The sequence below is a fragment of the Muntiacus reevesi genome, chromosome 11 (genome assembly GCF_963930625.1).
Source record: "Muntiacus reevesi chromosome 11, mMunRee1.1, whole genome shotgun sequence".
NCBI classification, from domain to species: Eukaryota; Metazoa; Chordata; class Mammalia; order Artiodactyla; family Cervidae; genus Muntiacus; species Muntiacus reevesi.
In genome coordinates this window covers 79,284,024-79,303,044 of record NC_089259.1, presented here as the reverse complement: position 1 = coordinate 79,303,044, position 19,021 = coordinate 79,284,024, and the positions used below count along the sequence as shown (strand labels likewise).

Below are 19,021 nucleotides of genomic sequence, written 5' to 3'. Positions count from 1 at the left end.
GGAAAGGCCACCCACTCCATTATTCTAGCCTGGAGACTTCCTTGGACTGCATAGTCCATGGAGTCGCAAAGAGTCGGACAAGACTGAGCGACTTTCACTCTCACTTTAACATTTCTCCAAGATGGGTTAGCCCCAGGCCGTTAGCAACAACAGTCTTTCAGGGTAACCATCAGTAGCTTCCTTCTCAAGGGCGAAATCTTGAGCAGAAAGCCTTCCCTATAAGGATCCTAATCTCTCGTCACCGAGAGGGACCGTGCTCCTTTGCTTTCCCTTCCGTCTTGCATGGACTTGGAGCTCAGTTTGGAATCTGAGGCAGTAAAGATGGTTTTGCTGAGGCAGCAACAGGAAGATGAGTGACCCTGGAAAACCCCTACCTGGCAAATGAGCTTTCCTGGAGCCCAGGGAGACTTTAATTAATGTTAATGGAGAAACCTCCTTCAAAACCTAATTAAGCACTTGAATGTGTTCTTAATGATCTCTGCTCCCAGAGTCGGGGTGCAGCGAGGGGAATTGATTTAACACCAGGAATAAAACTGTAGACGTTCACCGGTCCAGTCTGCTGCCTTTTCTGGGGAAGCTTTGCTCTCCCTGGTAAACAAGCCTTCCCCCAGATTTCTCACGCGCTCCGAAGCCTCCGTGGGCTCATTCGCGCGCTGCTCTCCTGAACTGTGTGATGCAGAGGTTAGCAGCTGAGCTAAAGGCCTCCCTGGATGCATAATAACAGTTACATAAAGCACTTTTCAAATGCAAACAGACTTTGAATACCCAATTATGCTGCGGGTGTTGTGCGTCCCCCAGTGTGAGAAAGGATCCCACACTCTTTATCACCAGGGCAACAGGGTGACAGTGCCCTGTCCCCAGGGACAGAGGGCCTTCTCCAGCAGCACACGGTCCCACCGTCGTGATTGGTATTGATTTTAGATGACTGTTTCCCATAATGTAGTTGCTCATTGTGTGTGCATGCTCAGTTGTGACTGACTCTTTTTCTTTTTCTTTTTTGTCTGATTCTTTGAGACCCCATGGGCTGTAGCCCACCAGGCTCCTCTGTCCAAAGGATTTCCCAGGCAAGAATCCTGGAGTGGGTTGCCGTTTCCTATTCTAGGGGATCTTGGCCCGGGGATCAAACCCACTTCCCCTCTGTCTCCTGCATTGGCAGGTGGGCTTTTATTACCACTAAGCCACCCGGGAAGCTCAATAATAGATTGTAGCTGCCATTAACCTTCTTTGAGATTAATCTGCATTGATATAACTCTTTAGCCAAATTAACCAAACTAAATACAGGTTGATCAACAATGGTACCACTCCTTTTTACCAATATATCTGACCCAGGCCCATCATGTAATACTTTGTAGATGTTGGTAGAATGATCAAGTTAGTGTTCAATAAAAAAAAGGCAACCCATTCTTTCTGCCCGTGTGTTATACATAAAGAGCTTACATTATGAAATAGCTGTCTTTGCCAACACATAACATTAGCAAAATCTGATTAGATTTTATTGTATTTTATGTTTCCTTACATATATACGATTCTTTTATCCTTCCTACAACCCTGCGAAGTTGGAATTACTAACTGAAGCTCAAATAAGTAATCTAAGTGCAAATAAATGCACTTCTTCAACCCATCACGAGTGATAAGTGACACTGCTCACAGCTTCTCTCAGATCCTTGTCACTTGAAGGGCTCTTATCTCTCCATTAGGTATTCTTTTCCATTCCGTTGTCAATCTCATCATGTAAATCTTGCATGTATTGGCTGTGGGGGGAATGTTGATTGTTTCAATTATACCTGCACTCTTGTCTATGAAGACGTGAAAATCACCAGTACTATCCAAACTTGAATGATATTATGGAGAAGACATTTCAGAAAAACAATGTGCTCAAATTTTAACTTAGAGTGGCCATCAATACTATTTGATCAGAAGGCCCAAATTCTTTCATAATGATGTTTAAACGTTCTCGGCAGGCATGGTGTTTACCAAACATCTTTCTTGGAAGGATTTTTCACACACCTTGTGTCTTGAACATTTCTAGCTGCAACAATTAACCCATTCAGTAATTCTTCATAGATCAAGGCACAGTGCTAGACATAGAGTTGTTCCGTCACTAAGTTGTGTGCCATGCTTTGCGACCCCATGGATGGCAGTGCACCAGGCTGCCCTGTCCTTCACTGTCTCCTGGCGTTTGATCAGACTCAGGTCCGTCGAGTCGGTGATGCCATCCAACCATCTCATCCTCAGTCGCTCCCTTCTCCTCCTGCCCTCAATCTTTCCCAGCATCAGGGTCTTTTCCAATGAGTTGGCTCTTTGCATCAGATGGCCAAAGTATTGGAGCTTCGGCTTCAGCATCAGTCCTTCCAATGAACGTTCAGGGTTGATTTCCTTTAGGATGGACTGATTTGATCTCCTTGTAGTCGGAGGGGCTCAAGAGTCTTCTCCAGCACCTCTACAAATATCAGATAATGTGCAGCTCTAATGAAGCATCTAGTCTGTGACAGACTGCCTCAACACTACCAGCCTCTAAGGAGAAATTAAGGCAAAAGCAGGTGTAGCCTGATTTACAGCCAGTCAGAACTGCAGGATTTGGGAGCAACTGCATTGCTTGCTAGAGGGAAAGACAGTTACTCTTTCTCTACAGGAAATATTGGGAGAAAATGTTGCACACAAGTGACGGTCTGTGTGGAAGTACCCAGCGTCTGTGATTTGTAAAATCGAAGATTTATGGAGAGGGACTGGAGCTTCGACTCAGACAGGAAGAGAACCCTTGACGATGAATGATATACAGCCTCAGAGAATTTTCTACCCTGCTCTGATGGTATGCTGGCCTGCTCCATCTACACGTTTTATTTGACCGAAAAGAAATACCCTGAAATGATGTAACACGAGAATGTTTACATACAACATATACAGTGATGAATGGACCAGGTGCTTTTGAGAATATAGAATATCTAGCGGTCATCACAGAGGTCTCACAGCTAAATGGCTGGGTGCACGGGAGCTGAAAATAGCCAGCCTGTGTGTGAGTTCTGGCCCCTGGCTTAGCTTGCTCAATTCAGTTGGGGAGTTAGCTTTCTGGGCCTCACTTTTTCACTTCTGTTTAAAAAAGAAGGATAAATACTGCTATTTATTCTGGGTTTCTTGAGAGAATCAAGTAATACTTTTATCAACAGCTTCTGGTATACATATGACTCAGCAGTAAAGAATCTGCATGTAATGCAGGAGCTTCAGGAGACCTGGGTTCAATCCCTGAGTCAGGAAGATCCCCTGGAGAAGGAAATGGCAACCACTCCAGTGTTCTTGCCTGGAGAATCCCATGGACAGAGGAGCCTGGCAGGCTACAGTCTAGTGGGTTGCAAAAGTGAAAGTGAAGTCGCTCAGTTGTGTTCGACTCCTTACAACCCTGTAGACTATAGCCTGTCAGTCTCCTCTGTCCATGAGATTTTCCAGGCAAGGATACTGGAGTGGGTTGCCATTTCCTTCTCCAGGGAATCTTCCCGACCCAGGGATTGAACCCAGGTCTCCCCCATTGCAGGCAGACACTTTCCCATCTGAGCCACCAGAGAAGCCTTAGTGGGTTGCAAAGAGTCAGACAAACCTGAGTGACTGAGCACAAACAAGTGCTGTGTAAGTGTCAGTGCTTATCAACTTCATTTTTCATAAGATGCTGTTTTTATAAGATTTGAAATCACCATTCACTTCAGTTCAGTCGCTCAGTCGTGTCTGACTCTTTGCAACCCCATGGACTGCAGCACGCCAGGCCTCCCTGTCCATCACCAGCTCCTGGAGTCCACCCAAACCCATGTCCATCGAGTCGGTGATGTCATCCAACCATCTCATCCTCTGTCATCCCCTTCTCCTCTGCCTTCAATCTTTCCCAACATCAGGGCCTTTTCAAATGAGTCAGCTCTTTGCATCAGGTGGCCGAAGTACTGGAGTTTCAGCTTCAGCATCAGTCCTTCCAGTGAACACCCAGGACTGATCTCCTTTAGGATGGATGGTTGGATCTCCTTGCAGTCCAAGGGACTCTCAAGAGTCTTCTCCAATGTCACAGTTCAAAAGCATCAATTCTTCAGCGCTCAGGTTTCTTTATAGTCCAACTCTCACATCCATACATGACCACTGGAAAAACCATAGCCTTGATTAGATGGACCTTTTTTGGCAAAGTAATGTCTCTGCTTTTTAATATGCTGTCTAGGTTGGTCATAACTTATATTTCTTCAAATTTACAGCAGTTCTGAGATGTCAGGAAACTGGTTGGACTTTGAAATTCAACCATTAGGACCTTATGTTTTGTCACCTACTCACCTTATTCCAAAGTGATTAAATGACCTCTCACAAGTGAACTATGTGAAAGAAACAGGTTATTGGATAATTTTTCACTGAACAGAAGCAATTTCCATCTAAATGTTAACAAATTCCAATAAATATGCAATTAACCTTGTTTCACTCTTGTAACAGCATACATTTTCTGGCTGAAACTGACGTTAAACAATGAAGAACATGTTAAATTCTAAGGAACAAAATCGAACTATAATTTTGACAGGATTTCCTGATTTCTGGACTTGATATCACACAAATAGCACTGCTTTCTGATCTTTCCCACCCAGCATCTCCCCCCCAGTCAGCCTTGGTGTGTGTTTAAACGAAGGCATTCACTCGGGTAAATTGTCCTCGTCCCCACTCACTGACCCTCAAGGAAACAACCTCCATGAAGGGAACTAAATGTTTTAAAGGCTCTTGGAGACATAATTCTACCCAGAGGAAGAAAACGTAAGGAGGGTGCCTGGCTGTGGAAAGCAGTCAGGTGTTTTTATTTTTCACTTGTAAGGAATAGCTCAGGTCCAAGTCCACTGCAAGAGTAAAGGCAGGAGATATTTTTTCCTTGATGAGACGATGAAATCTGGCCAGCTGTAAGGAAATGTGTGTGTCTGTGTGTATATGTGTCCACGTGTACATCTGTGTGTGCATGTCTGTGTGTCCGTGTGTGTGTCTATGTCTGTGTCTCTATGTGTGTCAGAACACTTTATACATAAATATTTATGAAAGGGAAATATATTCAGATTTTAAATGGACATAGTGAAAATGTTTACCAAGTGCAGTTTCAAAGATAAATAATTTTGGTGTCCGTTCTACATAATTTAATAGTCGAATAAATGTTCACATGAGAAATAGAGAAAGAGAGAGCAGGATTTAGGACCAGGACTAGGAAAAGCAACTTCTTGATTTGGTTGGTGGTGGCTGTTAATTTTAGTGACAAGCAATGGATCCACACGACTGCGCACACAGCACATTGTTTGCAGACATAATCCTGACTCTTTTCTCATTAACAACAGCATTACTCATGTCACCGGTGCCTGGAGTTACGAGCACGTGTTAATAAGATCACAAACATTGCGATCCTTCGCTGTATTGAAAATCTTTCACTATAGAGGAGAATGCATAGCAGTTGCTGAAGTATCTTCTTGACATGAAACAAAATGCGAAGCACTAAAAATGTTCAAATCTCCAACGCCTATCCCCAGAAGACCCAGGAGCAACCTCCACGAACTCTCAGAAGTTAATGTTTTTTTACGCCGGAGGTCTGTGGGGTACAGCAGAGCACATTTTGTTCAGGGCGGGAGTGCAAAGTAAGCTGGCCTGAACTCAGCCAGGCTCGGCTGTATTCTCCGCCCGTGGGACTTGGGCGTTGATGAAATCCTCTGAACCGTAATTTTCACCTCACGAAACTGGAACAACTGCACTCACCTGATGTAGGCAAGGCTTTGATACCTCGGTGAGGAGCTGAGTGCAGCATGCCTCGGTTTTACGGCACTTGCTTCCTTTTAGTGTTTTTTTTTTTACGAATTGAACGTTTGTGGCAGCCCTGGTCTGTCAGGTCTGTTGGCACCACTTTTCCAACAGCATCTGTCACATGTTGGTAAGTCTAATAATTTTTCATTACTATGATACTTGTTACGGCAATCTATGATCAGTGGCCTTTGATGTTATTATCATAACTGTTTCGGGGGCCCACAGTCCCTGCCGTATAAGATGACCAAATTAACTGACAGAGTTTGTGCGTGTTCTGCCTGCGCCACTGACCGGCCATTCACCGGCTCTCTCCCTCTCCTCAGGTCTTACCTGAAGCACAACAATACTGAAATTAGGCCAATTAGTAACCCTAAAATGGCCTCTAAGTGTTCAGATGAAAGGAAGAGTCACGTGTCTCTCACTGTAAATCAAAAGCTAGAAATAATTAAGCTTATTGAGGAAGGCATATTGAAAGCTGAGACAGGCTGAATCCTAGGCCTCTTGTGCCAAACGGCTAGGCAGGCTGTGGATGTTAAAGGGAAAGTTCTCAAAGGAAATTAAAAATGCTCCTCCAGCGGACACACCAATGATAAGAATGTGAAACAGCCTTACTGCTGATGTGGAGAAAGATTTAGTGGTCTGGAGAGGTCAGACCGGCTGCAACATTCCTGTAAACCAAGCCTCTTCCAGAGCAAGGCCCCAGCTCTTTTCAACTGTACGAAGGCTGAGAGAGTGAGGAAGCTGCAGAGGAAAAGTTGAAAGCTGCAGAAGGTGTTGGTTCATGATGGGAAAGAAGAGGTGGCCGTAACACAGAAGTTCAAGATGAAGCAGAAAATGCTAATGTAGAAGCTGCAGTATTTCCAGAAGATCTTGCTGAGAGTATTCATTAAGGTGGCTGCACTAAACAACAGATTTTCAATGTAGACAAAACAACCTTCTATAGGAAGATACCTATACATATCTAGTACTTCCATAGCTGGAGAGGAGAAGTCAATGCCTTGCTTCAAAGCTTCAGAGGACAGACTGCCCCTCTTGTCAGGGACCAATGTAGCTGGTGGCTTCGCATTGAAGTTAATGCTCATTTATAATTTTGAAAATGCTATGACCCTTAAGAATTATGCTGAACTACCCTTCCTGGGAAAATGCTGGAAATAGTGAGAGACTTTATTTGGGGGGGGGCTCCAAAATCACTGCAGATGGTGACTGCAGTCATGAAATTAAAAAACGCTTGCTCCTTGGAAGAAAAGCTATGACTAACCTAGACAGCATATTAAAAAGCAGAGACATTACTTTGCCAACAAAGGTCTGTCTAATCAAAGCTATGGTTTTTCCAGTAGTCATGTATGGATGTGAGAGTTGGACTATATAAAGAAAGCTGAGCACTGAAGAATTGATGCTTTTGAAATGTGGTGTTGGAGAAGACTCTTAAGAGTCCCTTGGACAGCAAGGAGATCCAACCAGTCCATCCTAAAGGAGATCAGTCCTGGGTGTTCATTGGAAGGACTGATGCTGAAGCTGAAGCTCCAAAACTCTGGCCACATGATGCAAAGAGCTGACTCATTGGAAAAGACCCTGATGCTGGGAAAGATTGAGGGCAGGAGGAGAAGGGGATGACAGAGGATGAGATGGTTGGATGGCATCATTGACTCAATGGACATGAGTTTGAATAAGTTCCAGGAGTTGGTGATGGACAGGGAGGCCTGGCATGCTGCGGTCCATGGGGTCGCAAAGAGTCAGACACGACTGAGCGACTGAACTGAACTGAACCCTTCCTGTGCTCTGTTAAGGGAATGCAAAAGCCTGGATGTCAGCACATCTATTGGCAACATGGTTTACTATTTTAAACCCACTCTTGAGACCCAATGCACAGAAAAAAAAAATATATTCCTTTCAAAATAATGCTACTCATTCATAATGCACCTGATGGAGAAATCTGATGGGGCTGGACAATAATATTCATGTTGCTTTCACACCTTTTAACACAACATCTATTCTGCAGCCTGTGAATCAAGGAAAAACTTCAATTTTCAAGTCCCATTATTTAAGAAATTAATTTTGTAAGGCTATCACTGCCCTAGATAGTGATTCCTCTGATAGATCTGGACGAAGTCAATGTAAAAACTTCTGTAAAGGACTCACCTCTCTGGGTATCATTAAGAACATGTCATGATTCATGAGAAAAATAAAAATATCAACATCAACAGAAGTTTGGAAGAAATTGATTCCAACCCTCATGGATGACATTGAGGGATTCAAGACATCAGTGGTGGAAGTAACTACAGATGTGGTGGAAACAGCAAGAGAACTAGAATTAGAAGTGGAGCCTGAAGATGCAACTGAACTGTTACAGCCTCATGATCAGACTTGGAAGGATGAATAGCTGCTTCCTATGGATGAGCAAGGAAAGTGGTTTCATGATCCAGAAACTATTCCTGGTGAAGGTGCTGTGAAGATTGTTGAAATGACAACAGAAGACTTAAAATCTTGTATCAACTTAGTTGATAAAGCAGTGGCAGGGTTTAAGAGGATTGGGTCCAGTTTTAAAAGAAGTTCTACTGTGGGCGAAATGCTACCAAATAGCATTGCCTGGTGCACAGAGATCGTTTGTGGAGAGAAGAGTCGATCGATGTGGCAGACTTCACTCTTGTCTTCCAGCCGATCCAGCCTTCGACTAACCCGCTGCCCTGATCAGTCAGCAGCCAAGGTGGAGGCAAGACCCCCCATCAGGAAAGGCTGAGGATCAGACATCACTCATCGCTGCTTTCTCCAAACCAAAGCGCCTGCTGGTAGCACGCTGTCCACCGTGTCGCGCCTGATTTTCTTTAACAATGCTATGCTTGCTGCCAGGGAAAGTGTCTTATTGCGACGCTTTCCAGCCGCCCTCCACCCCTGGTGGGAATCCCGACGGCCAGGCCAATAGGTGACTCAATAAGTAGATGTGGATTAACAGATGGATTGCAGGACACCTTTGAAGCCAAGGCTGGAAGCAACCGTCAGCTCCTGCGTCAGCTGCAGCCTCCCAGCTCGTACATGGTCCACGCTGTGCGTGAAATAGGCAACTAGCACACACCTCTGTGTGGCACAGAGAGCCCTGCTCCGTGCTCTGCGGAGGCCTGGCCGGGAAGGACCCAGATGGGGGCTGACCCACTTGGCTGCACAACAGAAGCTCGCACACAGTGTAAAGCAACGGCACTCCAACAAAAGTTAACTCAGAAAAGCCCTCAGCTGGCTCCCCCCACGTTGTGATAACAGGCCGCAGCTCTATTCTAATGAGAGTTGTGGAGGGCTCACTCTGTCACTCTTTAAAGCTCTAAGTTCTGACAGGCTCGCTGGCACTTAGCTGGCTGTCATCCTGTTATCTAAAGACCAGGTGTAAGAGAACGGCTCGTCTCAAGGGTCACGTGACGCGCCACACCGCTGCACCCCTAAGACACTGGCGTGGGCATCATCGTCTCTGTAAGGAGCTGTCATCTCTCTGTCCCTGGTCCTCAGAACAGGGCCTGCCAGAACAAAGCAGAAAACCACAGTGAGAGCTGCTGAGCTTGGACTTGATGACAAAGGATGGAAGTGCTGCTTCCCCCCCATGGGAAAAATAAAGAACGCAGTGTCCATTCAACTGAGGGCAAAGACGATGTTATTGTTTTAATCGACAACACTTGTGCCTCTAATGGGCTTACCAGATGGCTCTAGTGGGAGCCCGTTTGCCAGTGCAGGAGATGTAAGAGATGTTAGTTCGCTCCCTGAGTTGGGAAGATCCCCTGGAGAAGGAAATGGCAACCCACTCCAGGATCCTTGCCTGGAGAATCCCATGGACAGAGAAGCCTGGCGGGCTACAGTCCATGGGGTCTCTCAAAGAGTTGGACACGACTGAAGCAACTTAGCGTAGCATAGCACACGCCTCTGATACCGTAAAGGATTTGTTACTATGTATTATTCATCAGAAATGTCTTGACAATTTGGCAGAGAAGTAGAAAACATAGATGTATACCCTGGGCATTTTACTCTAGTATTATAGTTCAAGGCTATGTAAAATGATCAGACTGTTAGATAGCTCATTTTACTTTATTATTGCAAGTTTTCCATATTTTACTTTGGGGTCTATGATACAGTTATGCCTTGATTTTCTTTAGACCTTTATTGTGTGTTTCCATTAAGTGAAGGAGTTACAGTGAGTCCCATCCTATTTAGTTTAATGAAAAAGAAAGAATGCATCTGCATTTTTTTAGTTAGTGTGCTGGGCTCCTATAATAGTTCTACTGAATGCATCGATATTTTCTAGACATACTCTAGATTCTGGGTTATAACATTCATTAATCAACTGCTCCGTGAATTCTTATGCAAGTCCTATAGAATAAGGAGAGTCTGTTGTGCTAACTCCCATTTCCTTGATGAATGCATTATACTTGCCATGCTTAAGGCTAATCTCAGATTTATCTAGACATACTCTAGATTCTGGGTTATAACATTCATTAATCAACTGCTCCGTAAATTCCTACGCAAGTCCTAAAGAATAAGGAGAGTCTGTTGTACTAACTCCCATTTCCTTGATGAATGCATTATACTTGCCATGCTTAAGGCTAGTCTCAGATTTATCTACAGACTTACCTCCATTTCCTTCTTCAAAAAATTGATTTCCCAACTTTTTAAATCCATTTCAACATTCTCAACTCACTTCAGTATGAAGCTCCAAACTGAATTTATGTCGAAGTGTTTCCTCACTGTCTTTTTAAAGCTGTAAATTCTAATGGGATCACTGGCAGTTTGATGGGAGTTAACAAAGACCTCGTTAAATACGTGGTATGTCTAGAGGACCATGGGAAATAATACTGCCGCATTTTCAAGGTGTTGACTGGCTGACAGTCTACGGCAGAAGCTGTCGTTTGTCCCCTTCCTTCCCTGACCCTAGAAAAGGCTGCTGAGAAAGCTGCTGTTATGTCCACCCATGGCGACACGCAGAAGTGGTTTCCATTAAAGGACTTCTTTCCTTTTTTTAAAATTTTTCAATAGACTCGTTTACTATCTTGGACCTACAGTGTTATTAAAATGCTGAGCATATTTCCTGTGTCCTCTTGTTCACTTCACGCCTGAATTTTTCCAAATTACTCCACGCACATCATCTTTAAAGCTCCATCTGCGGTCCAAGACCCAGGATTTCAAGGGCCTCTTTGTGCCGTGTAAAATGACATGGCACCTTCACACAAGGAGTCCATCACCGCGAACGCATCTGCAGTGTCACGGCTCTCTGTATTTTGGCAATTCTCAGCCGTCCCTGAATAGGTATTAAATACGCTGTTGGGGGCTTCCCTGGTGGCTCAGTTGGTAAATACGCTGTTGGTTTTCCCAGTCGGATAACGAGGAAGGTGCTGGTGTGATGGTTCAGCAACTCCAGGATCAGGTGTTTTTCCAAATACTCCCTGGCCTCGTGCTCCCATCACTCATCGCTGGGTTCTTGCTGCCTGACCTTCCTCTCCGATGCCCACGGCAGAGCTCCTGACAGCTTGGTCACCAACATGAGTTTTCACTTCTCCCACTTCTATCATTATGAACATTCATTTTGGAAATGCCATACAGTGGTTTTGGAAAGGGATGAGCTAGTGTAATCTGACTTCCAGACACTTCTTGCTGTAACCCCAGCCAGAGCAAGTCATCCATCTCAAATGATAGATTCAGAGCAAATTCTGTTTTTTATTTTTTAATTGTAGTGTTTTTTGCCATACATTGATATGAATCAGCCATGGATTTACATGTTTTCCCCATCCTGAACCCCCCTCCCACCTCCCTCCCCATCCCATCCCCACCCTCGGGGCTCTGCAGGCCTTCCCAGTCCTACTGTTTGGACCACCTCCTGCCTCCCTTTTGTGCGGAAATCCTCCTCTGCTTGCAGTCCCACCTGGTGGTGTTTCTCAGCACCCAAACCACGGTATCTGCTTGGAGAGAGAGACTCAGTCCATGAAGTGGGCTTTTTACTTTTCATTTCCATAGGCTTTATTTGTCCTCCCGTAAGGGAGTTTGCTGATACCTCTGAAGGGATCCGTAGGACTTAACACCTTGGAAGCACATCAGAGTTCACAGTCTGCGTCCATGCTCCCAGGGTCCCAGAGTCACGCGGACGGGCTCACACGGACCAAATAGCCAGGCAGTCCTGTGCACGCCTTGGAGGCTCAGACAGTAAAGGATCCGCCTGCATGCAGGTCGGGGAGATCCCCTGGAGGAGGGCATGGCAACCCACTCCAGTATTCTGGCCTGGAGAAGCCCATGGACACAGGAGCCTGGTGGGCTTAAGTCCATGGGGTCGCAACGAGTCAGACACACACACACACACACACACACACACACACACACACACACACACACACACGAGAAGCCCATGGACACAGGAGCCTGGTGGGCTTAAGTCCATGGGGTCGCAACGAGTCAGACACACACACACACACACACACACACACACACACACACACACACACACACACACACACACACACACACACACACACACACACACACACACACACCATATCTGAAGGCCATGGTGTGAGTTTCCAATAAGAACTCTATGGATGGTCAATTTCTCCCAGGCACACCCGGAGCGCCAAGAATACAGAAGTGTGCACAAGGTCCCATTATGGGAGCCTAGAAAGGGAGGCAGGCAAGCAGCGTGCGTCACCTTTAGCGTGAGTCCACAGGAAGAGAGCATTCCCGGAGCTCCAGAGGGGTGGGCTTAAGATCGGGGTCAGGAAGGCTTACAGAGGATCACGCGGGACGGGTAGGAGCCGCCCAGGCTGAGGGCTGAGTGCGCGAGGTGCGCCGGGTCTCAGGGGTGCAAGCTCTCAGGGGACGAGGCGCATCGCCGACCCTGCGCATCACCCTCCACGGCCGCCGCGGGGGGCTGGGGCGGGTCCGAGGCCGGGGCGCTCAGCGGGGCGAGGTCGCAAAGCTCCGAGTGCAGTTAGGGAGTTTGAACTTCCCCTGCAGCGCCGCGGAGAGGCCCCGGGTGATGTAAAGTGGGGCGCTGATGCCCGCGGATGGGTTTCACCGTGGCGGCCCTAACTGCCCGGCGGAGCCCAGCACGGAGCGAGCGAGGCCTGCAGCGCAGGGGCACGTCCGTGGCTGCGGCGGCGCTCGGCGGGCAAGCGGAATGGCTGCAGCAGCAGTGGAAACCGAAACCCAGGGGTTTGCAGGCCTGGAACTCAGGAAGCAGGCTCGCAGGCCCTGGGCCAAAGAGCCTGGGCAAGGTGGCTGTGGGGGAGAGCAGAAGGGGCTGGGTGACCCCCAGATTTCTCACGTCCCGTTTCTCTCTGAAGATCAGACGCGAGATTCCACTCCGGACTGGCAGAGGCTGAAATGCTAAAGACCGTGGACACAGACACGCAGAACGCAGCTTGTAGACAGAGCAGCTGAGACAGAGGGAGAAAGGGGTGCCCTGGAAATACAGATCTGGGCCTCCCTGTTTTAGAGACCGCAGCTGATTCCTGAGAGTGGGCGACTTACCTGAAAGACCGTGCATTAGAAAGTTCGGGACAGAAGCCCAGGGCACACCGACACTTGGGGAGACAACAGTTACAGCAAAACAACCAATGATGCAGTGATTGGCAGAGGAGGAAGAAGCCCAGGATGGATAGCATTCTCCTAATCAGGGGGCTGGCATTTCAAGAAATAGTTTATTCATCAGCGTCAATCATTGCTGCCAAGAGGGCAAATAGGAAAATAGCCCATTTTAAAGCAGCTGGGTTTGTCATCACAGAGGCCAGGTTGCTTAGAAAGAGCAAATCTCCGGACCGTGGTTCCGGCTGACGCCAAACCATAGTGAGATGGGGAGACGAGATAATACGTGGCCGGGTCGGCATTGCCTCAGACAACGCAGGGCGTATATTGATGGTGGAAGGAGGGAAAGAGGCCACAGGCTGGCCCTGTGTCCCCCAGACGGTGCTGGAGACACGCCGATCCTCTCTGTTTTCCTTCATTACCGAGATCATCACCGGTTGGGCACATCCTCTCGTCCAGGAAGCCCGGAGTGGATTCGCCTCTTGTCATCACTGCCCGTCGAGGGTCTGTGGACCTCCAGGTACCACCCCTGACGGGCAGACGGGCCAGGCCAGCTCTGCCTTTTCATCCCTTACCCATGCCCTCCCCTGAAGGCCCGGCGCCCAGGGCTCTGGGCGGGGGCGAGAACAGATGGGGTGGGCTCGCAAACCCAGGACGGCGCCGGGAAGCGAGGGCTGTCGTTCTGAAGTTCAGGGGATTAGACCAAGTGTCATAACAGGATCCGCAAAGTGGGTCACCGAGAGAAAACAGGGAGGCATTTGCATTTATTTCAGAGATGGAGCCAAGATCCAGCAGGACGAGGTGTGCTCGCTGACACTCTGAATCTCCGGCGGATCAAGGAGCCTGTCTCCTTAGGCTGCCCGTCTCTAAGCAGTCTCAGAGGAGGAGGACTTGGCTCGACCTGCAGGCAGGGTTTGTGTTTTTGTTTTCCTCTTAAAGCACGGCAGTCTTTCCAGTTTCTGGGTGCAGCCTGTGCTTTAGCCAGACACTGACACAGATTGAGACGAAAGACGTTCAGATATGTGAACGTGAAGATGTATTCTGACTTCCTCCTCCACTTAGAACTGTAACAACCTGCCTGGTGCATCAAAGTGCATTAGCCGGAGGCCATCACCGTGACAGACTATTGCTTGCATAACCAGTTATTCCCCCCCACCCCCCGCACCCCCCCTGCACGCTCAAAACACAGGCCACTCACACATGAGAGCTGACAGCAAAGGAGCTCATAAAATGCATCAACACAGGCTCCCCATGGAGAAAGAGCCAGCCCTTAGTAACACTCACAGGAAGGGGGAAAGACAGCAACCTTCCTCTAAGGTGACGAGGACGACCCCTTTCAATACCTGACATTTTTCTTCATAAGGAAAAACTGTAACCGGCATTGTTTTTTTCAGCCTGCTAACATGTATTTGCAATATAAATTGGTTCCCTTGCTCTAAAACATGGATATAGATTTAAGAGGACCGAGACAAGTATACTTAAATGAGAATCTAAGCCCAATGGGGAGAAATTCGAGTCTTGGGCGTTTTGTGACAGGCGCTCCAGGAGATGAGCCCAGGTCGCTGGGACCTCCCAGAATCAGGACCTGGTGCGCGTTGACATCACGTCTGAGGATGAGGCTGAAAGCCGTGATACAGTGTTGGTGAGCAGAATGGTGGCTGTTTCAGGCTCCTCCTGCTACCCACATAAAGCACCCCCTCCCAGAGTCCGCGGCTTAACCTCACTTCCCACCATCGGGGAACAGAGGCCTCTCGACTCAGTCATCTCCGGGGATTTCCTCCCAACCATGTTCTGCCTCCAGCCAGTTACAGCCAGAACTTTTTATGAAAACTGAGAATCATCTTTTAAAAAATAATCAGTAAATTCATCAAGAGTCTGGTGTAGGAGTCAGGTAGACCACAGTTCCCTGGGGTCCCCACCTCACCTCGCACCATCCAATAGGCCCCAGTAACCGAGGGGATGTGTAAAGTGATGCTGGTACAGAGAAGACCCGGGGATCAGCCAGAGGTGGGGGGTGGGCAGGGGTGCTCATTACAGCCCACAGCGCAGAGTTTCAAGGGATGATAAGAAAGCGCGGGTCTGGGATGAAGTGACTTGCAAAAAAAAAACAAAACAGCTTTTGACTGGATCAGTGAATGCCTCCCCCAATAATGCGCTGAGTTATTAGAACACCTCCCGGGAGGGCAGAGATTGGGGGGTTGCTGTCAACTGTGATCTTTCCCAGCCCCTCTTCTCACTTGGAAATGAGGGGCTCAGCCGGGCGTTCCATAGGACCTTTCCCCCTGAACTGCCCTCCTCCCCTCGGGGACTCCAGAGACCCAGCCCCTGCCTGTCGTCTTCACTTTCCGCTTCTCAGCAGCGCCCCAGCTGCCCCGGGGCCCGGGAAGGGAGTGCTGGGCTGAACTCCATGCAGTTGCTAGGATAATCTCTCTGTAATCGGGTTCCTTATTTGTACAATATTTCCCAAAACTGTCTCAAGGGTTTCATGGGGGAAAATAACAAATGAGAAAATGCTCTGGGAGAAAAAAAGTAAACTGGTATGCAACTGTTTAAGTGCAAACGTCCTTCTCAGCAGGCCACTTTAGCGGTCCAGTTTGTCTGTTCCTTTTCTGGACTGTAACTGGGGCATATTTCTGTTGCCTGCAGGACGGGCGCTGTCAGGCCAAGTGGTACACTCAGCCGAGATTTCCAAGGTGGGGAGTGCGCAGTGGGGGGGGCGGGGGGCTGTCCTCCGGGAGCATAGTTACCTGGCAACGAAACTGCTTCCGGGGAGAGAGGACGTACAAACCCTCCAGGAGAGGGGGGTTAAAAGTAGTTTAACCGCCCATTTATCACCAGAAGACCTTTACTCTATTTTTGTTCCTTCCGCAAATTATTCTTTAGCATCCTAGAACCATTTACACTATTCAGTGACGCCAAGAAAAGTGATGATCCAGTACGTCACTCTGTAGGAGAAGGCAAAGCCGTTACAAAAAAGATTTCTGGCCTTCCTTATACTGCAGCGTTCTTATGAAGGAAGACAAGTGTATTCATTTTTCATCATGGGCTTCTGTCTGAAAATCCGTCTGTTGTTCAGTCACTAAGTCCCGTCCGACTTTTTGCAACCCCAAGGGCTGCAGCACACCAGGCCTCCCTGTCCATCACCAACTCCTGGAGTTCACTCAAACTCATGTCCATTGAGTCGGTGATGCCATCCCACCATCTCATCCTCTGCCGTCCCCCCTGCCCCCAATCCCTCCCGGCATCCGGTCTTTTCCAGTGAGTCGGTTCTTCGCATCAGGAGGCCGCAGCACTGGATCTTCAGCTTCAGCGTCGGTCCTTCCAGTGAACATTCAGGGTTGTTTTGTTTCTCTGGTTCTGTGCCACCACAAAACACCTAACTTTCTCAATGCCCATCCCTCAAAAAATTCTTAAAGGGGAGCATTGGAAAGTGTCTCAGAGCCATTTATTTTTCTCTCCTTTTCCTGACACAATACCTCCTTACAGGATATTGGCAAGAGTTGCCTAGATTCTGTTTGGATTCTGGGTTGTCCACTTATTTCTATTGCTGATTATTATCCCTGTGCTAATGCATGTGCTGGGAATTAGATGTGGGAAAAAAAATGTATGTCAGTTGCTTAGACCAGAGTGTGATACACATTTCCTATTATTCTTGCTATTATTGTTTGGTGTTTATGATCTCTCAGTGTACATTTAACGGCAAACCACCCACTTTTCCAGGTAGGACATAGGTAACAAAATCTTACCTGAATAGTATTAACCTTAAAAACAGAAGAATAGAACCAAGCATCAGGGAAATACCTGAGTCACAGCCATGGCTATGGTGGGATACTTACTTTGTCATCGTTTTATTGAGACCTAGGTTCAGTTGGTTCCCTTATATACAGAAAAGTCTGGCTTTTTTTTTTTTTTCTTCAGCATTTGTTTTCCGAAATACCTATCAACGACAGAGGGTTAAATGAGATCATAGCCCTTTCACATGTCGTTAAGTTAAGCAAATGCTTATCAAATATTCATGCCGATCACAGAGGCTGAAGATCCAAGATCTGATGAGTGCTCCTAACTTGTGCTCCTCATCACGGCACGAGTGTAAGCCATCTGATTTAGGCTGGGTGTTTCCGGGCTTTCGGACGGAGAGACCCTTAGTGTCTCTGATGTGAGACATCAATGTCAGGGCCCACCGCTTTCGGCCCAGGGCCTTGGAGTTCAAGCTCAAACCAGCACATCCTGGTTGCTGGGGACTCAGCGCCACCTAGTGTCTATGGCGGGAATAGCTGGCGTCTGCCGGGCTCTTGTCCTTTTATACAAAAAAGCTTCAGTTCAGTTCAGTTCAGTAGCTCCGACTCTGCGACCCCATGGACTGCAGAACGCTAGGCCTCCGTGTCCATCACCAACTCCTGGAGTTTACTCAGACTCATGCCCATTGAGTCGGTGATGCCATCCAACTATCTCATCCTCTGTCGTCCCCTTCTCCTCCCGCCTTCAATCTTTCCCAGCATCAGGGTCTTTTCCAGTGAGTAAGTTCTTTGCATCAGGTGGCCAGTGTACTGGAGTTTCAGCTTCAGTATCAGTCCTTCCAATGAATATTCAGGACTGATTTCCTTTAGGGTGGACTGGTTGAATCTCCTTGCAGTCCAAGGGACTCTTGAGCCTTCTCCAACACCACAGATCAAAAAAGCATCACCTTTTTACAAGCAAAACAGAACTTTTTTTCTTTTGTCCTTTTATAAAAAAAAAAATTTCCTCATGTAAAAGAAATGGCATCACCGATGCAATGGACATGAACTTGGGCCAACTCTAGGGAGCTGGTGATGGACAGGGAGGCCTGGCGTGCCGCAGTCCTTGGGGCCGCAAAGAGTCGGACACGACCGAGGGCCTGAACAGCTGCAAGGCCCAGCACCTCGCACCTGCAGTAATAACCCCAGTGGATCCACACGGGTGTTTCCTTTCTTGTTTCTCACTGGATTTTGAAAACTTCAGATCCTGCTCAACTTCACAGTTTTTTACTTGAGTTGGGGCCTCCCACGTGGCGCTAGTGGTAAAGAACCCGCCTGCCAATGCAGGAGACGTAAGATGTGGGTAGGATCCCCGGGTGGGGAAGATCCCCGGGAGGAGGGCAGGGCAGCCCAGTCCAGTGTCCCTGCCTGGAGAATCCCATGGACAGAGGAGCCGGGGGGCTACAGTCCACGGGGCCGCAAAGAGTCGGACACGACTGCGGCGGCTTAGCACGCGCACCCCTGACACTCGAACGCCCCCATCACCTGTCGCGTCCTGCAAAGGGCTCCCTAAAGTGTTTCGCTGCTGCTAAGACATCGCCTGCAGCTGGCCTCGTGTCATAGACTTTCTCCAAGTGCGCGACTTCCTAGGAGCCACTGAAGGCCCCAGCATGCTTCTCCCAGGACAGCATGTCCTCCGTTGGTCAGAACTGTGGTCATCCCACCCTATTTCTGCTGCTTCTCTTTTTCAGATCGTCTACAAGGCCTGGCTATGTTCCCAGTACTTCGAAGTCGCGCAGCTGAACTGCAGAAAGACGATCCCTTGCAAACAGTACTGTTTGGAGGTGCAGACGCGGTGTCCGTTCATACTGCCCGACAACGACGAGGTCATCTACGGGGGCCTCTCCAGCTTCATCTGTACAGGTACAGCGCTGGGCGGGCGGGCTCCCAGCCAGGCGGTGGGTGCGCCTTGGCACCTG

At 47.9% G+C, this 19,021-nt stretch overlaps 1 protein-coding gene across 2 annotated transcripts in view; it reads left to right on the top strand.

Moving 5' to 3' along the window:
• NALF1 (NALCN channel auxiliary factor 1) overlaps positions 1-19,021 on the top strand; it is a 583,333-nt gene that overhangs the window by 539,254 nt on the left and 25,058 nt on the right. For both annotated transcript variants that reach the window (XM_065901897.1, XM_065901898.1), the window contains exon 2: positions 18,794-18,965. In XM_065901897.1, the coding sequence (XP_065757969.1) occupies positions 18,794-18,965 (172 nt within the window). The remainder of the gene's footprint in view (positions 1-18,793; positions 18,966-19,021) is intronic.